Raw genomic sequence first — 14649 nt, 5'->3', positions numbered from 1 at the left:
AAACATCTGTACTCCATAATATGCTGAAATAAAAAAAAAAAAGAAACCATTTCCACACTTGACAAGCATCCATTTAGACAGTGATATCATCCCCAGTGTTACATAAGAGAAAAAGGACTACCTCCACTAGGATACAATTTCTTTAAGAGTAGTAACCACAAATAATTCATCTGGATATCTGTAGTGCCTAGCAAGGGCTCTGGCACATAATATTCCCTAAGTTTCCTAGATAGAAGTTAGTAGTTTATCCAAAGTTACACATCCAGTTGCTAATGATGATGAAGTTAAAACCTAGGTCAGTTGAATTAATTATTTTTAAGCCCTGCTAGCTAAAATACTGAACTCAAAGTATATGAGTCATATTCTGGTTATCATCATGTGATTAACAAGTATATTTTTTCATGACTATAGCTTACTTCTGAGTCTGCATACAAAGAAAGTAAAATAATGTGTAACTATAAAATGAAAATTTTCATTAACACTGTAGACCAAACCATAGAAATCTAACTGTAATCCTGCTCTGTTGAAGACCATCAGTGGTTCCTCATCTCATACCATTTGTAAACCATGCTAATAACAAGACTCCCTCAATTTGTAGTTCTTGTCCATCTTTTTTCCAACCTCATCTTCCTGTCTCTCATTCCTCTGTTCCCCTCTTAAAATATGGTTTAGCCACAGCAAATTACTCCCTTTGTAATATCACACTCTCAGAAGCCTCTTTCCCTTCCTTTGCAGATGTTTTCTCTCCCTAGAAAGAGCCCCTTCCAGACTTTCCAACACAGTGAAGTCAACTGAGACTCATCTCAATCAACACGTTCTCTAAGAAAGCTTTTCTGATGCTTCCAAGGACGATCCATAGTCCCCTCACCAAACTAAGCTCTGATGAGATAGATGCTCAGTATCTTGTCATATTTTTATGTTGAACATCTAGCATGGCAAATCACAATGGGTATTTGCTACCTATTTAATGCTCAGTGAATCCACAGAATGTAAATATTAGGCCTAAGTCCACCATGTGGTAAAGTCAAATATTACAAGTTGACTATAACAGGCCTATTTTTACAAGGTCAAACTTAATCGGAAATTGCACACAATGCAAATTTAACCGGATTGGAAAAATGAGTTATATATCTCAGTTAAGTCAGATTCATAAAATAATAAAAGAAAAAAATTTACATTCTGTAGCAGATACATTGTTTCTTTTGAATCCTAAAACACTGAAGAAGTCCCAGTACCAAAAATGCATTTCTAATTGCCACTGAAATTCATTAACTTTAACAGCACATAATATTTCTTGACAAATTAGTATTCAGAAATGAAAAATACCATTTAAAATAAATGTCATTGTACCTCATATCATGGTTGTCAGATTTTTAAATTTATTTTCTGAGTGAAATCAGTGGTCGCAAAGAAGAGCCCAACAAAGTTCATTTACTTCTGCAAAAATGCCATATTCTGGGTTCAAGTCATGTATTTTTAAAATATTTATTTATTTAATTAATTTATTTATTTTTTTTGAGACAAAGTCTCACTCTGTTGCTCAGGCTACAGTGCAGTGGTGTCATCCTAGCTCACTGTAACCTTAAACTCCTGGGCTGAAGCAATCCTCCGGCCTCAGCCTCCCAAGTAGTTGGGACTACAGGCACACACCACTGGGCCCAGCTAATTGTTCTATTTTTTCAGTAGAGACAGGGGTCTCACTCTTGCTCAGGGTGGTCTTGAACTCCTGAGCTCAGTGATCCTCCCACTTCCTCTCTCCGAGTACTAGGATTATAGGCATGAGCCACTGCACCTGGCTCATGCCATGTATTAACAGAATAAGTGAAGCAGAGTTACCACCTTTGTTGAATAGCGTTCAAGATAAATTCACACTATCATACTGCACAGAGCTTGCATCGTTCTACAAAAAATTTAGAATGAAGTAAGACAAATAGAAAATAAAAACCAGAGAATTGTAAAACAAAACTATGCCTAGCCTTAAAACATTTAAACGAAGTTGATACTCAGAATTATCACTCACTCAATCAATGGATCCATATCCAAATGCAGTCAAAAGATGTGTGTCTGTATCTGAGATCCAGACTCACTGTTAGGTCTGACACAAGTTGCTTAACCTATTTATTAGCCTCAATTGCCTTATCTGTAAAATGGGGATAAAAGAAATATTCTGCCTCCCCCATGGGATTGTCCAGGATCAATTGAAAAATTAAAGTAAAAGTTCAAATGCCATAATAAAGTTATTTTTAAAAGACTGAGATTTAAAAGTCATAGGTAAAAAAAAGCACAGTAAAATTATTTCACATTTGACCCAATAGCATTTATTATTCTAACTTAAAAAAAAAAAAAAAAAGACATTTTCTTTTCAAATATAAAGCTTACCCTTAACTGACATCCAACTTTTTCGTAAGCTTTGATGAGTCTATTTCTGTGATACATCATTATCCCATAATGATCTTTATTTCTGCAGTTGAATCCAAAAGTAATTCTCACTGTTTTAGTCTTAAAATGTTAAGGAAAATCCTGAACGTAATACCTCACTCACTTCAAGTCATCTTTTCTATTTCATTATTTAGTAAGTACAAAAGTACACAATGAAGGGCAAAGGCTGAGAGGATCAGAATCCATACTAGGATAAAGGGGGAAAGGGGCAAAGGGGATACACTTGACTGACATATCTCCATACCATGGAATCACAAAAAGGAAAAGAAAGGATACTAAAAATTTGGGTCGATAAACATCACGTTCAATGTAGGCAAGACTCTTCGAAACAAGCTGTGTCTTCACTTTCTGTCCACGTAAGATGATCTGCATTCTTGGCTTTAGGTATAATATACTGCAGTAAGCCTACAAAGAAATACAACAATATTTGTCCTTCCTAAATAATTATCAACAGGTTTGCTCAACATTAAGATGTGCATTTAAATAGAAACCTATCACCTTCTTTTGATAAAAGACACTTCAATAAAATAATATAGACTACAGAGCTGTATTAGTTATTCTAATTTATTTTTCATTAAAAATGAACTCAATATACTATAGCCAGTAAAAATGATTTGCAGAATACAATCTATTGACCTATATATAGATGCTAATGCATTATTGAATGCATAGAAGTTACAAAGCAGCATGTACAGTATAATCTCATTTTAATTTTTAAAAAATGTATATATGTACAAAAAGAACATTTTCTGACTTTTCTGTCAAGTACATATACTGCTATAATTTAAAAAGAAGAAATAAATTTTATTTAGGCAAAAATAATGAACAAGATCTAATATAAACAGAATACATAAGCTTGACAAGTAAAAAAAACCTCTAAATTACGCATCAAAACTTAAAGTAGACAAACGATGCGTTTTCAAAATTGAGGTGTAACAACCAGCAGTCATTAAAATGTTTTCATTTCTTTTAATTTAAAAAAAAAAATTTAAGGCTAGTCAAGTGCAGCAGTGGGAGTGGAAAAGGAACAAAGAAACCTGTAACTGGTTGTGCTGTTGTAAACACCACTGCACTTGGACCAGCTTGTTTTCATTTCTTAATAGATTGAAAGTTGAGATATTAATACTTTGGAAAAATCGACCGACCTTTGCACCCTAAAACATTCTAAAATATCATTATGTCCTTCTGGGCCTGCCCCTAAGCTATCGGAAATCTCCAAAGGAAAGGCACTGAAGAACAAGGATAGATGAAAGGTTCAAAACAAAACTAAAATTTGCACACGTCTCTTACATTTTTTTCCTGATTTAAAAAGTGGTACTTTGTAGTGTACTAAAACCACACCATTTCTCTGGCTCTCTCTGAACCTGTTTCATACTTGAGCAAGATTTTCTTAATAGCTAGGTGCTAGGACATACCCCCAAAACATACTAGGGATAAGTAAAGGAATAGTATTTGCCATAATAGTTGCTAGGACCTCAGAAAAAGTTACATAACAAATACATTTGTAAATGTCAAATATATCCTCAACTTGAGGTTATAGAATAATTCTAGCAGAAAAAAAAAAAGCAAAAAGTTAGTATCATGTCTTACCAAATACAAAACTCAGTATTAGCATATCAACGCTATTATATCAAGATATTAATTTCTTTAATCTTAAAAACATAATCCATTTCTCAGAGATGTTTATCACAAAATTATACTAATATACATTATCTACAGTCTATAATTTATTACTTTAGGAGGACAATTAAGGTGTATGTGTATTTTACAATATTTTAAAATTTAAAAAAAGACACTTTGAATTTGGTGTTTTGTGATTGAATTAATTAGTATAGCCATCATACAATATATCGATTCCAACATTGCCAATTCAAATAATCTAAGCACACAGTAAAAGAACTACACACGCTGTCAAACCTGGTGACTTCACAATTTGTTAATAAAAAAGGTTGTTAAGCAAATAAAATCACCAGTGAACTAATAATGTTTTAATAAATTGGTTCACGTCTGAGATACTTTCATTCTGAGATCACTGGCATCCCTTGTAACATGAGTGGGTAACAAGCTCTCCTAATACCGCTATTATTTGATGACTTTCTAATCTCCAAAAAGAGAGGTGAATACAAACCCTCAGGGAATAGTCACTCTCAGGGGCAATTTGATCCATCCTTTCTTGCTTCTTGTACCCTTTCTTCCCTGTTGTCTCATCTAAATCCTCAGGAATTCTGATGTCATATTTATCCTTTTCAAAGTCGAACTCTGTTGAATTTTTGTAGCTGTAAAAATAATTTTTAGAAAGAACCAAAATTTTACTTCACAGCAAGATAAGTAAGCAAATACTACTTTAAGTTGTTAAAAAGTAAATAAATGACAGGCGCTGTCACGCCTGCAATCCTAGCACTCTGGGAGGCCAAGGTGGGAGGATTGTTTGGGGTTGGGAATGAGGCCAGCCTGAGCAAGAGCAAAAGCAAGACCCCATCTCTACTAAAAGTAGGAAAAATTAGCTGGGCGTGGTAGCACATGTCTATAGTCCTAGCTGTTCAGGAGGATGAGGCAGGAGAATTGCTTGAGCCCAGGAGTTTCATGCTACAGTGAGCTATGAGGATGCCATTGCCCTCTAGCCCAGGTGACAGAGTGAGACCTTGTCTCAAAAAAAAAAAAAAGTAAATAAACCCCTCCCTATGAGAATATCATAGGGAGGGGAAGGGTGCAAAAGCAAGGGGAAAAAAAAAAAACCCAAAAGGAATTCGGAAGGTGCAGGGAACCCCTATCCCTCATACATTGCTGGTGGGAAATGATACAATCACTCTGGAAAACAGTCTGGCAGTTTTTTTTAGAAAAACTAAAAATGCAACTACCATGACACAGTAAGCACGCTCCTGTGTATTTCAGAAAAATGAAGTCTATATTTCCACATCTAATCTGTAGATCAATGTTTATAGCTTTATTTGTAATACCCCAAAACTATAACCAAACTAGATATCCTTTAACAGGTGAGTGGTTAAACATACTGTGGTCCATACATACGAGGCAATACTACTCAGCAAGAAAAAGGAGCAAACTACTCATACACACGAGAACCTGGATGAACTCCAGAGAATTATTCTGAGTGGGAAAAAAAAGCCAATCCCAAAAGGTTTCATACTATATGATTCCATTTATATAACATTCTTAATGACAAAATTACTGGAACAGAGAACAGACTAGAGGTTGCCAGGAATTAAAGAAGGAGTAGAAGCACGAAGGAAGAGGGTATGGCTACAAAAGGGCAACATGAGGGATTCTTGCGATGATTAAAAGTGTCCCGTATCTTGACTATATCAATGTCGAAATGCTGTCAATATCAACGGTACTACTACTGTAGTCCAGTTTTTTAAGATGTTACACCACTGGGGGAAATTGAGTAAAGGGTACATGAGATCTCTGTATTATTTCTTACAACTACAATTACCTCAAGATAAAAAGTGTGAACGAAAAAAACAAAAAACCCTCCAGGAGGAGGAGGGGCAGGGAGGTGAAAGCAAGAAAAAGAAAACTGAAGAAAAAGGGAATCCAAGAGGTCAGAAAAGCACAAGTTTTGAAGTTACTTTAGGTTTATCACTACTTGTACTTTATTCCTGTGGCTTCAATATGTCTTAAATCTTTCAACATTACACATTAACCCTAAATTTTAAAACATTTATTTACAAAGGATTTTATTCTCGCAAAGGACTATAAATTTTAGCAACACAAAAATCCCATCTATATTACTTTTCTCACCAGATGCTACAACACTCTCAGTTTTAAGTAAAAGGCACAATGGACAAAGATTCTTCTTCTTAACTTTCACAAGTTGGACTTGTTAGTTGAGCTCTTGTCTTTTCATTTCTTTTTTTATTTTTGAGATGGCCGGTAAAATAATCAAGAGAATGCTAATGGAGAGTGAATGGCAGGGATGAAAAATTTTTTTTTAGCAATATTAAATGTTCAAACTGAAGCCAAAATGGCCACAATAAAATATACTTGAAAAAGACAAATCATTAACTATGCCAAAAAATGAGTACCTTTCCACATACTTCTACTCTGTGTAACAAGGGAAGAACATAATGAAACCAACCCTGCACACATGCTTTACTTCTCAAATGTTCAACATCTAGCTGAGGTGTACATTTACCTTCTAAGGTTCCAAATGATGATCCTTGTCCCCTTCTTGCCCATAATAGCATCAAGTTCTGCCAGTAACACCTGTTCCGTAGGAAACAGAGAATGCTCCAGAATTGCAGCGAGGCTGGCTTTTGATTCTGCTAAATTAATCATCTGTCGTATATTGTAAGTTAAAGACTTAGATCGCCAATATGTTTTTCACAATTACAATATGGAAATCAATTCTATAAACTTAAATAACAGAAAAACTATTTCCTGGCTGAGTGCAGTGGCTCACGTCTATAATCCCAGCACAGTGGAAGGCTGAGGTGGGAGGATCACTTGAGGCCAGGAGTTCAAGACCCGCCTGGGCAACATAGCGAGACCCCATCTCCACAAAAAAACTTAAAAATTAGCTGAGTGGCATACACCTGTAGTCCTAGCTACTTGGGAGGCTGAGCTAACAGGATCCATGAGCCTCGCTGCTGGAGGTTGCAGTAAGCTATGACAACACCACTGTACTCAAGCCTGGGCGACAGAGCAAGACTCTCTCTCTAAAAACAAACAAACAAAGAATTCTTTCCAAATTATTTTCTAAGTTTTAAAATGGCAGCTTGGCCCAGGCAAGGTGGCTCACGCCTATAATCCTAGCACTCTGGGAGGCCTAGACAGGAGGATTGCTTGAGTTCAGGACGTTGAGATCACCCTGAGTGAGAGTGAGACCCCGTCTCTACTAAAAATAGAAAAATTAGCCAGGTGTCATGGTGTAATCCTGTAGTCCCAGCCACTTGGGAGACTGAGGCAGGAGGATAGCTTGAGCCCAGGAGTTTGAGGTTGCAGTGAGCTACAATGATGCCATTGCACTCTACCCAGGGTGACAGAGGAGACTCTGTCTCAAAAAAAAAAAAAAAAAGGAAATTGAACCCCACTGCCCCCTTCCTCACTCAGCTTTATATTAAAAAAAAAGTGTGTGTGTGTGTGTATGTATATAAAAATATATGGCAGTTAGATTTCAAGTAAACACCAAGAAGAATCAAATGCTTTCCAATATTTCAATGTGTTTATACAGAAGGCATTTTCCTAAAGTTATCCTACTTTTCATGGCCATTAGCAAAATTTTCAAACCACATCACGAAGTCTTATTAGTTCACGATAAGCCTGAAATAAACAGAAGAGTTATGGTAAGCTTAAGATAAAATGTAAGCAACTTATGTTGAAGAGTCCCGTGGTACAATTCCAATAGAAAAAGGGACAAACCCTTAGCCTCACATGCAGGGTAAAGGCAGCGGACTGAGGCAAAGCTAGAACACAAGTGATTCAAAAAGAAGAATCTGGAGGGAAGCAAAAGGATAGAATGTTTAGAATACTTCCTCAGTTGTTCCACAGCCTCTATTTCACAATCAAAAGGATATGGTGCTTGTTGAATGCCACTATTGGGACAACAACATGTTCTGCTTTTATGACTTCCAAGTAGGTTTGAGACAAGAAGCCCACGCTCATGCTGTCTCCATTTTTGGTAAAAACGATTGCATCTTTACCCAAACGCATAGAACCTGACTTGAAGCCATTTCCATACAATCCAACTGGTACATGACCATTCATGGTAACTTTGTCGCTGAAGCCAAAGCTAAAAAGAAAAGATTTTAAAAATAAATACCTATAATCTTCATTTTTTTCCTTTACATTCAACAAGTGTAACACCAAGTAAAAAGCCTGGCTAGGTTTGGATGCTGGCCTCTCTTCCTAGCTGTATAATCTTGGGCAAATTACTCTTAATAATAGGGATGCATTCTCCCATCTCTGAAATGAAGGAAACTAAACCTACATTATAGGGGCATAAGGATCACATGTATTAACACAGAAGCTCATTGTCTGGCCCACCCTGGCTAAATGACTGCATTATAATCTGGGTTCCTGGGGCCTTCAGATTTCACCCCGTGAATCTCTAAGTGTGAGTGATTCTCTTGTTCTCAGGAAGCCTACTGTAGTACAATTAATGATGGGGTCAACCGAATTTTTATGGCAGCATAAGGAATATTTAAAAACAGTAGAAAAGCCTCTGCCTCTAAATTCTCCCTTTACCCTGCACTTGTATAATATTATCTCTCAGCATCCCTTCAGGCCCATCTGAATTCATATCGACATCCTGTTCTGTGCCCCTGGAGCCTCAGGCCTTATGACTATTTTATGCTGCTTCCTCATTTTCTCAATCTCTTGAAGTCCCCTCCCTCCCCAAATGGTAAGTTTTATTAGAAATACTTACTTAGAAATGTTAAAACTAATTTACACTGAAGTATAAATCACTAATATTAATGTGCTACAACTCTAAAGGCATGGTAGAATTTTAGGCAAGTCAGACATGGGGAGGGGGCAATGAGAATGGTGGGGGTGGCCTAATAATCTACTAGTAGTAGAAAATGATGGGAAGACTCTTCAAGAATAGATAACACTGTAGGGACGGCACTTCACGCTTAAAAAAGAAAAACTAACAACAATAAGTATGACACATGAAACCCTTCAACTAGGTAAAAGCAATGATTTTAAGAAGTATGGTACATTTTTACATACCTTAGCATTTTATGTAATTTATCTGAAGTCATACCATTCCCATTATCGGTGAATGTCAAGCATATATGGTCATTTATCACTGTTTTGTCAATCCACATCTGTTTAGCATTCACATCAGGATCATAAGCATTATCTGGGAAACAGAAGTTTTGAGAAATTCTGATTGTGCATTTTAAAGAAGAGCAACTAGTTCAGAACAATCCTGTATCAAGCAATAGACTATCATATTTTAAGACAACTTTAAAAGCTGCAATTTCTAGGAATTCCTAAGATTTGAAAATATGAACTAAACTACATCCTCTATGTATTAACTGACTATTATAAAATTAACACTTTCCAAAGACTTACATGTTAAACAGAGAGCAAAGACTGGTACCCACCATACTGAAGAACTAAAGGAAGAAAAACCACTATACTACAGATTTCACCCCGTGAATCTCTAAGTGTGAATGATTCTCTTGTTCTCAGGAAGCCTACTGTAGTACAATTAATGATGGGGTCAACCGAATTTTTATGGCAGCATAAGGAATTTAACCTTTTCAATTTAACCAAATTTTCTGGTGGCTTTTATACTTCTATCTCTGTATACCTCCCCATTCAACATTCTTGTATAGCATACTCATTTCTCTCAGAATAGATAAGTATGAAAAAATACATTAAAAAATGAAAAATATTTGAACAGTAGCAGTAATAAAATCAACTTTGTGAATTATCTAAGATTCATCTGAATACTCCCTAACAGAATGACAATACCTTGAGATCTATTCTGAAGTCCTTATTATAATATTAATATAAAAATTGTTTTTCAAACTATCCTTCCATAAGGCAGCCTGTAATTAAATAATCTTTTTTTCAACCATTTCAGGAAAGATGGCATTTTGAAAAAACTTAAAATTTGACATACCACAAAGAGCACCATGAAAGTCATGGGTAGTTCTTTCTAGGCTGCCATAAAAAATAATGTCCACAAATAGCTGTAACGTTATAGAAGTTTCCTCAAAAGTTTTTTCTTTTTCTTGTACATCTAAGATAGAACCCTTCCTTGATAAAGAATCTGAAGTATTTCTCACACATTTGCCTAAACTTTTAAAATACTCATGTGCATGAATTTTCTCATAAAAAATCATGACCCTTGGCTGGGTGCAGGGGCTTACGCATGCATCCTAGCACTTTGGGAGGCCAAGGCAGGAGGATCACTGGAGGCCAGGAGTTTGAGGCCAGCCTGAGCAAGAGTGAGACCCCATCTCTACAAAAAATAGAAAAATAGAAAAATTAGGCAGGCATAGTGGTGCGTGCCTGTAGTCCCAGCTACTCGGGACGCTGAGGTGGGAGGATTGCTTGAGGTCAGGAATTTGAGGTTGCAGTGAGCTATGATTATGCCACTACACTCTAGCTGGGGTGACAGAGCAAGACTCTGTCTCAAAAAAAAACAAAAAAAACAAAAAAACAAAGCAAAACAACAACAAAATCATGACCCATAAGGCAAATCTGACCACAGCCTTGCCTCTTTTTTCATGTTCATTAAAGCACTATTAAAATACAAACTTAAACTTTGATTATTCTATCTAGTGGAAGAAGAATTTATTATCACTAATCTAACAAAATATCAATTCTACCAATACCAGAAAAATGAATCTACTCTATGTTACACACATACTTTTGCACTACTAAAAAACATTAATTCCACCAGGTACAGTGGCTTGAATTTGTAATCTCAACTACTTGGGAGGCTGAGGTGGGAAGATCACTTGAGCCTAAGTGTTTGAAATCACTCTGGGCAATATAGTGAGACCCTGTCTCAAAAAAAACAAAAACTCCATAACTCTCATTTTTACTTTTATAATCAGAATAAAAATATTTTCAATACAAATGCTTTATTAACTTAGCAAATGAAATCCTAAACACTATGAAATACTCAGATAGTATTATCGGTAAGGTTGAGCACTGATTAATTTGATGTCCATTTGAATAGTTATTATGCTAGGTAATCTTTACCACTAATGTTATCATTCAAGATACATTTGGTTTTTTTGAAGTATATTTGTATATTATTTACAATAAAAAGTGTTTAAAACTTCAATTGCAAGCAACAAATGGTATATGAAATTTCAATTTACATACCTATTAATTCAGCAACTGCACTGAATGGCCAAGTGTGACTAGTAGAATTTGTATGTAAAAACTTCGGGCAAAGCTGAAACAAACGATTCATGTAAATTAATTCAGGTCTTACTTTTGAGAACAGAAACCAATAACATTTTTTTGTCCCTGTGTTAAATAACACTGAGCCACAAAAATGACTTAGCTGCTGGCTCCAGAATAAAAGGATACACCTGGAAGATGTAACCAACCATAAGATTGCTGAAGATAAGGCTGGGAACCAACTAAATGGCAGACTCATCAAGACTTGTTTCGAAACCCTTGCCTCCTTGTGTCCACAGTATCATAAACTGCTCAATCCCAAACAGTTGTCTGCTTTGTCAGATCTACCCTAAAATGACGCAGGCAAGGCCCTAAAACCCTAGAAATACCAATTCCTAATCTCCCTAATTTGAGACACAACTAAGACGTTGTCAAGGAGGTGTTTTCTCCTTAGTTTATTAGGCCTAATGAATACTTAGCTTTGGTTGATCGGCAGGCTTTTCTGGGTATGTGACACTTCGACTTGATTGTATTAACTCACTCCAAGTTCATTATACTTGAACTTACGGTAGTAGAGAACTATCCATCTACATACTCTTCAAAGAACATCAAATAATAGTTCCGATTGTTAAGCTGAATTTGGCCTGGGGATGCCTCCATACTCCCGTCCTTACGCAAGAAACTACAAACTAACTTAGTACAAAAACTAACTGAAGACCTAATATAGGAGCAGTGTACAAGCATACTCCAGTAACAAACAGCTGAGTCTCAGTCAATTACAGCCAATCTTCAGTCAATTGCAGGCTGTCAACTGATTCAAATAAGGCAAAATGCCGAGCTATAACCAATCAAACTGTCTCTGTGCCTCATTTGTTTTTTGTCCATAAATACTGCCTGACCACGTTGCAGACCGGAGTTCTTAAAACCTCTTCCAGTTCTGAGGGTTGCACAATTCTTGAATCACTCTTGGCTCAATTAAACTTTGTTAAATTTAACTTGTCTAACGTTTTTCCTTTTAACACAATGCAACAAACCACCTTAATTTCCAAGGCTTTTATGTGATTTTACTCACAGTAAATACAGTACAGAAGAATATGCCAATCAATCTCATGTTATAAGGAACTCTCCAAATTCCTGATGCAGACATCAAATGTTATATAAAGATATAGAAATGGTTTTAAAAGGTTGAGGCTTAAAAATTTCAATGTGCAGAGAATTTGTGTGCATTTTTTTGGTGTTCATTTTGAACAGATTCGCTCGTATTCGAGGGAAACAAAAAAGAAAGTGGGGTACTTCGTTAATTGTTTAGTGCGAAGAGCCCTAAAAACAAGATTAGATTCTAAATCAAGCCAACTGCATTTGTAGTGCTTAGCTGCTGCCACAAGGTGTCAGAAAGGTCTGCTTTTCCTCTGTCCACATTTGCTTTTAGATAATCCCCAAGCTTTCATTTACCATTAGGTTTAAGTACACATGTGAAAACTGTCTTCCAACTGGTGTATATACAATTCGGACTTTCTAATAGTGTGCATAATGTAATATGGTATACATACATGAAATACGGAGTATAAGTAATTCAGACTTTCTAAACCATACATCACAAACAGTTCTTAATAAAAATCAATTTCCAGATCTTCATCTTGTACAAGAAGCCTTTTCTTAAATTAATGTACCTGAGAACTTGAAGGTGAGCCATGAGGAAGATCTTCCTGTCCTACCACCTGCCCTAGTCCCACAGACTAATAATAGATTTTTATAAATCCTACCATTTATAAAAGAATGGCATGTTCCTCTAGCATTCTACATCTTACTATGAGGCAAGGCCTTAGGGTGTAAAACCTGTGGCTACTAAAAAAGGAGTAAACTGCTAGTCAACTACCACAAACCCTTAGAGCTTCCATCTTTGCTCCATTTTACGCATTTGTGTTAGGGATGAAGTTTGGAGTTAGAAATGAGGTATTTTGGTCCATATTGGGATGCTCTCAATTTAGATGTGAGGTAGAGTGTGTTGGTAGGAATGTCAATTTTCATTTACTGACACACTGATCCCACCCATAAGAGCAAAGCAAAGAGGGCATTAGTAAAAAAAAATAATGAATGCTGAAAAGTGCCTTTTCAGGTATTTAAACATAAGCAATTATTTTCAGCTATTCTTAATACTCATCCTTAGAACATGTCCTTAGCTAGAAAGAAAAATATCCTTGAACAGCCACAGTAGTGTAATATATACACACACATATGAACCACACAGGCTATGGAGCATATTGACTAGGTGGTATGTGATCTTGGGCCAGAAGCTTAACTGTGTCCCAAATTTTGTCATCTGTAAAAATCAAGATAACATCATCAGCTTACCTGGGTAAGAGAATTACATGACTTAATATTTTTAAGTGCTCAGAAGAAGGCCTGGAACATAATAAGCATTATAAGTGTTTGTTATCTTTTAAAAAGGTATGTCTTTAAAGGCAGACTGAGCTTACATAAAAATAAGGAAAATTCTCAAGGGCCTTAGGTAAAGAAAAACTAAAAACCAAAATAAAATTTGAAAATGGGAATGCACTAGGGATTAGAACAGGGTTATTTAACCAGACATAAAAAAGTTCTGGTTTTAATGGTGACTCATAGATAGGAGGTTTGGCAGAAGAGAAGCATGCAGTTACTTAGATGAAAGTAATTGCCCACCCCCAATAAGAGTAGACTTGGAGTAGGAAGGATCTGCCTCATGTGAAGTTTATCTGTTTTGGTCTGGATTCTAGATCCAAAAAAAAAAAAAATGTATAAGATGAAGATCTGTAAAAAGAGGCATATTTTCATTTGGGTTAAGGGTTTTTCATTATATGACTTACTAAACCACTATAAAGACATAGATAGCCTCAACCAGACAGCACAGGATTCGCCCAGGTAATTACTTGGGAAATATCAGAGTACACAATCCAAAGTAACAAAACATTTAAGAAAACAATCCACTAGGAGAAAATGTTAACAGATAACAGATAAGATCAGTGGTCCCCAATGTTTTTGGTACCAGGGCCCAGTTTCATGGAAGACAATTTTCCCATGGATTGGTGAGCCACGGGGAGGGGAGCTAAATATAGGCAGCTGTAAATACAGATAGCTTCACTTGCTTGCCTGCAGCTCACCTCCTGCTGTGTGCCACCCCCTCAAGTTTCATGGAAGACAATTTTTCCACGGATGGGGACACAGAGCTCTGCAGGCCCAGTCCCTAACAGGCCTCAGACCTGGCACCCAGGTTTGGGGACCACAGGATAAGATACTAGTGTTACAAAATCCTCTTCTAGAACATGGGATAAAACAAATAATCACCCTATAAAACAGATATACTTGAAATAGACATTTAAAAGTAATTTACCAAAACACATA

General features: G+C 36.2%; 1 protein-coding gene across 2 annotated transcripts in view; it reads right to left on the bottom strand.

Annotated features, from left to right (window-relative positions):
• MORC3 (MORC family CW-type zinc finger 3) overlaps window positions 1-14649 on the bottom strand; it is a 66230-nt gene that overhangs the window by 41301 nt on the left and 10280 nt on the right. For both annotated transcript variants that reach the window (XM_012640104.1, XM_012640106.1), the window contains exons 2-8: window positions 11251-11323; window positions 9130-9262; window positions 7974-8188; window positions 6593-6740; window positions 4568-4715; window positions 2716-2844; window positions 2380-2499 (exon numbers count right to left, since the gene is read on the bottom strand). In XM_012640104.1, the coding sequence (XP_012495558.1) occupies window positions 2380-2499; window positions 2716-2844; window positions 4568-4715; window positions 6593-6740; window positions 7974-8188; window positions 9130-9262; window positions 11251-11323 (966 nt within the window). The remainder of the gene's footprint in view (window positions 1-2379; window positions 2500-2715; window positions 2845-4567; window positions 4716-6592; window positions 6741-7973; window positions 8189-9129; window positions 9263-11250; window positions 11324-14649) is intronic.

The sequence above is a fragment of the Propithecus coquereli genome, unplaced genomic scaffold (genome assembly GCF_000956105.1).
Source record: "Propithecus coquereli isolate 6110/MARCELLA unplaced genomic scaffold, Pcoq_1.0 Scaffold148, whole genome shotgun sequence".
NCBI classification, from domain to species: domain Eukaryota; kingdom Metazoa; phylum Chordata; class Mammalia; order Primates; family Indriidae; genus Propithecus; species Propithecus coquereli.
Note: the sequence above shows the minus strand (reverse complement) of the source record. Positions and strands in the feature narration are given on the sequence as shown.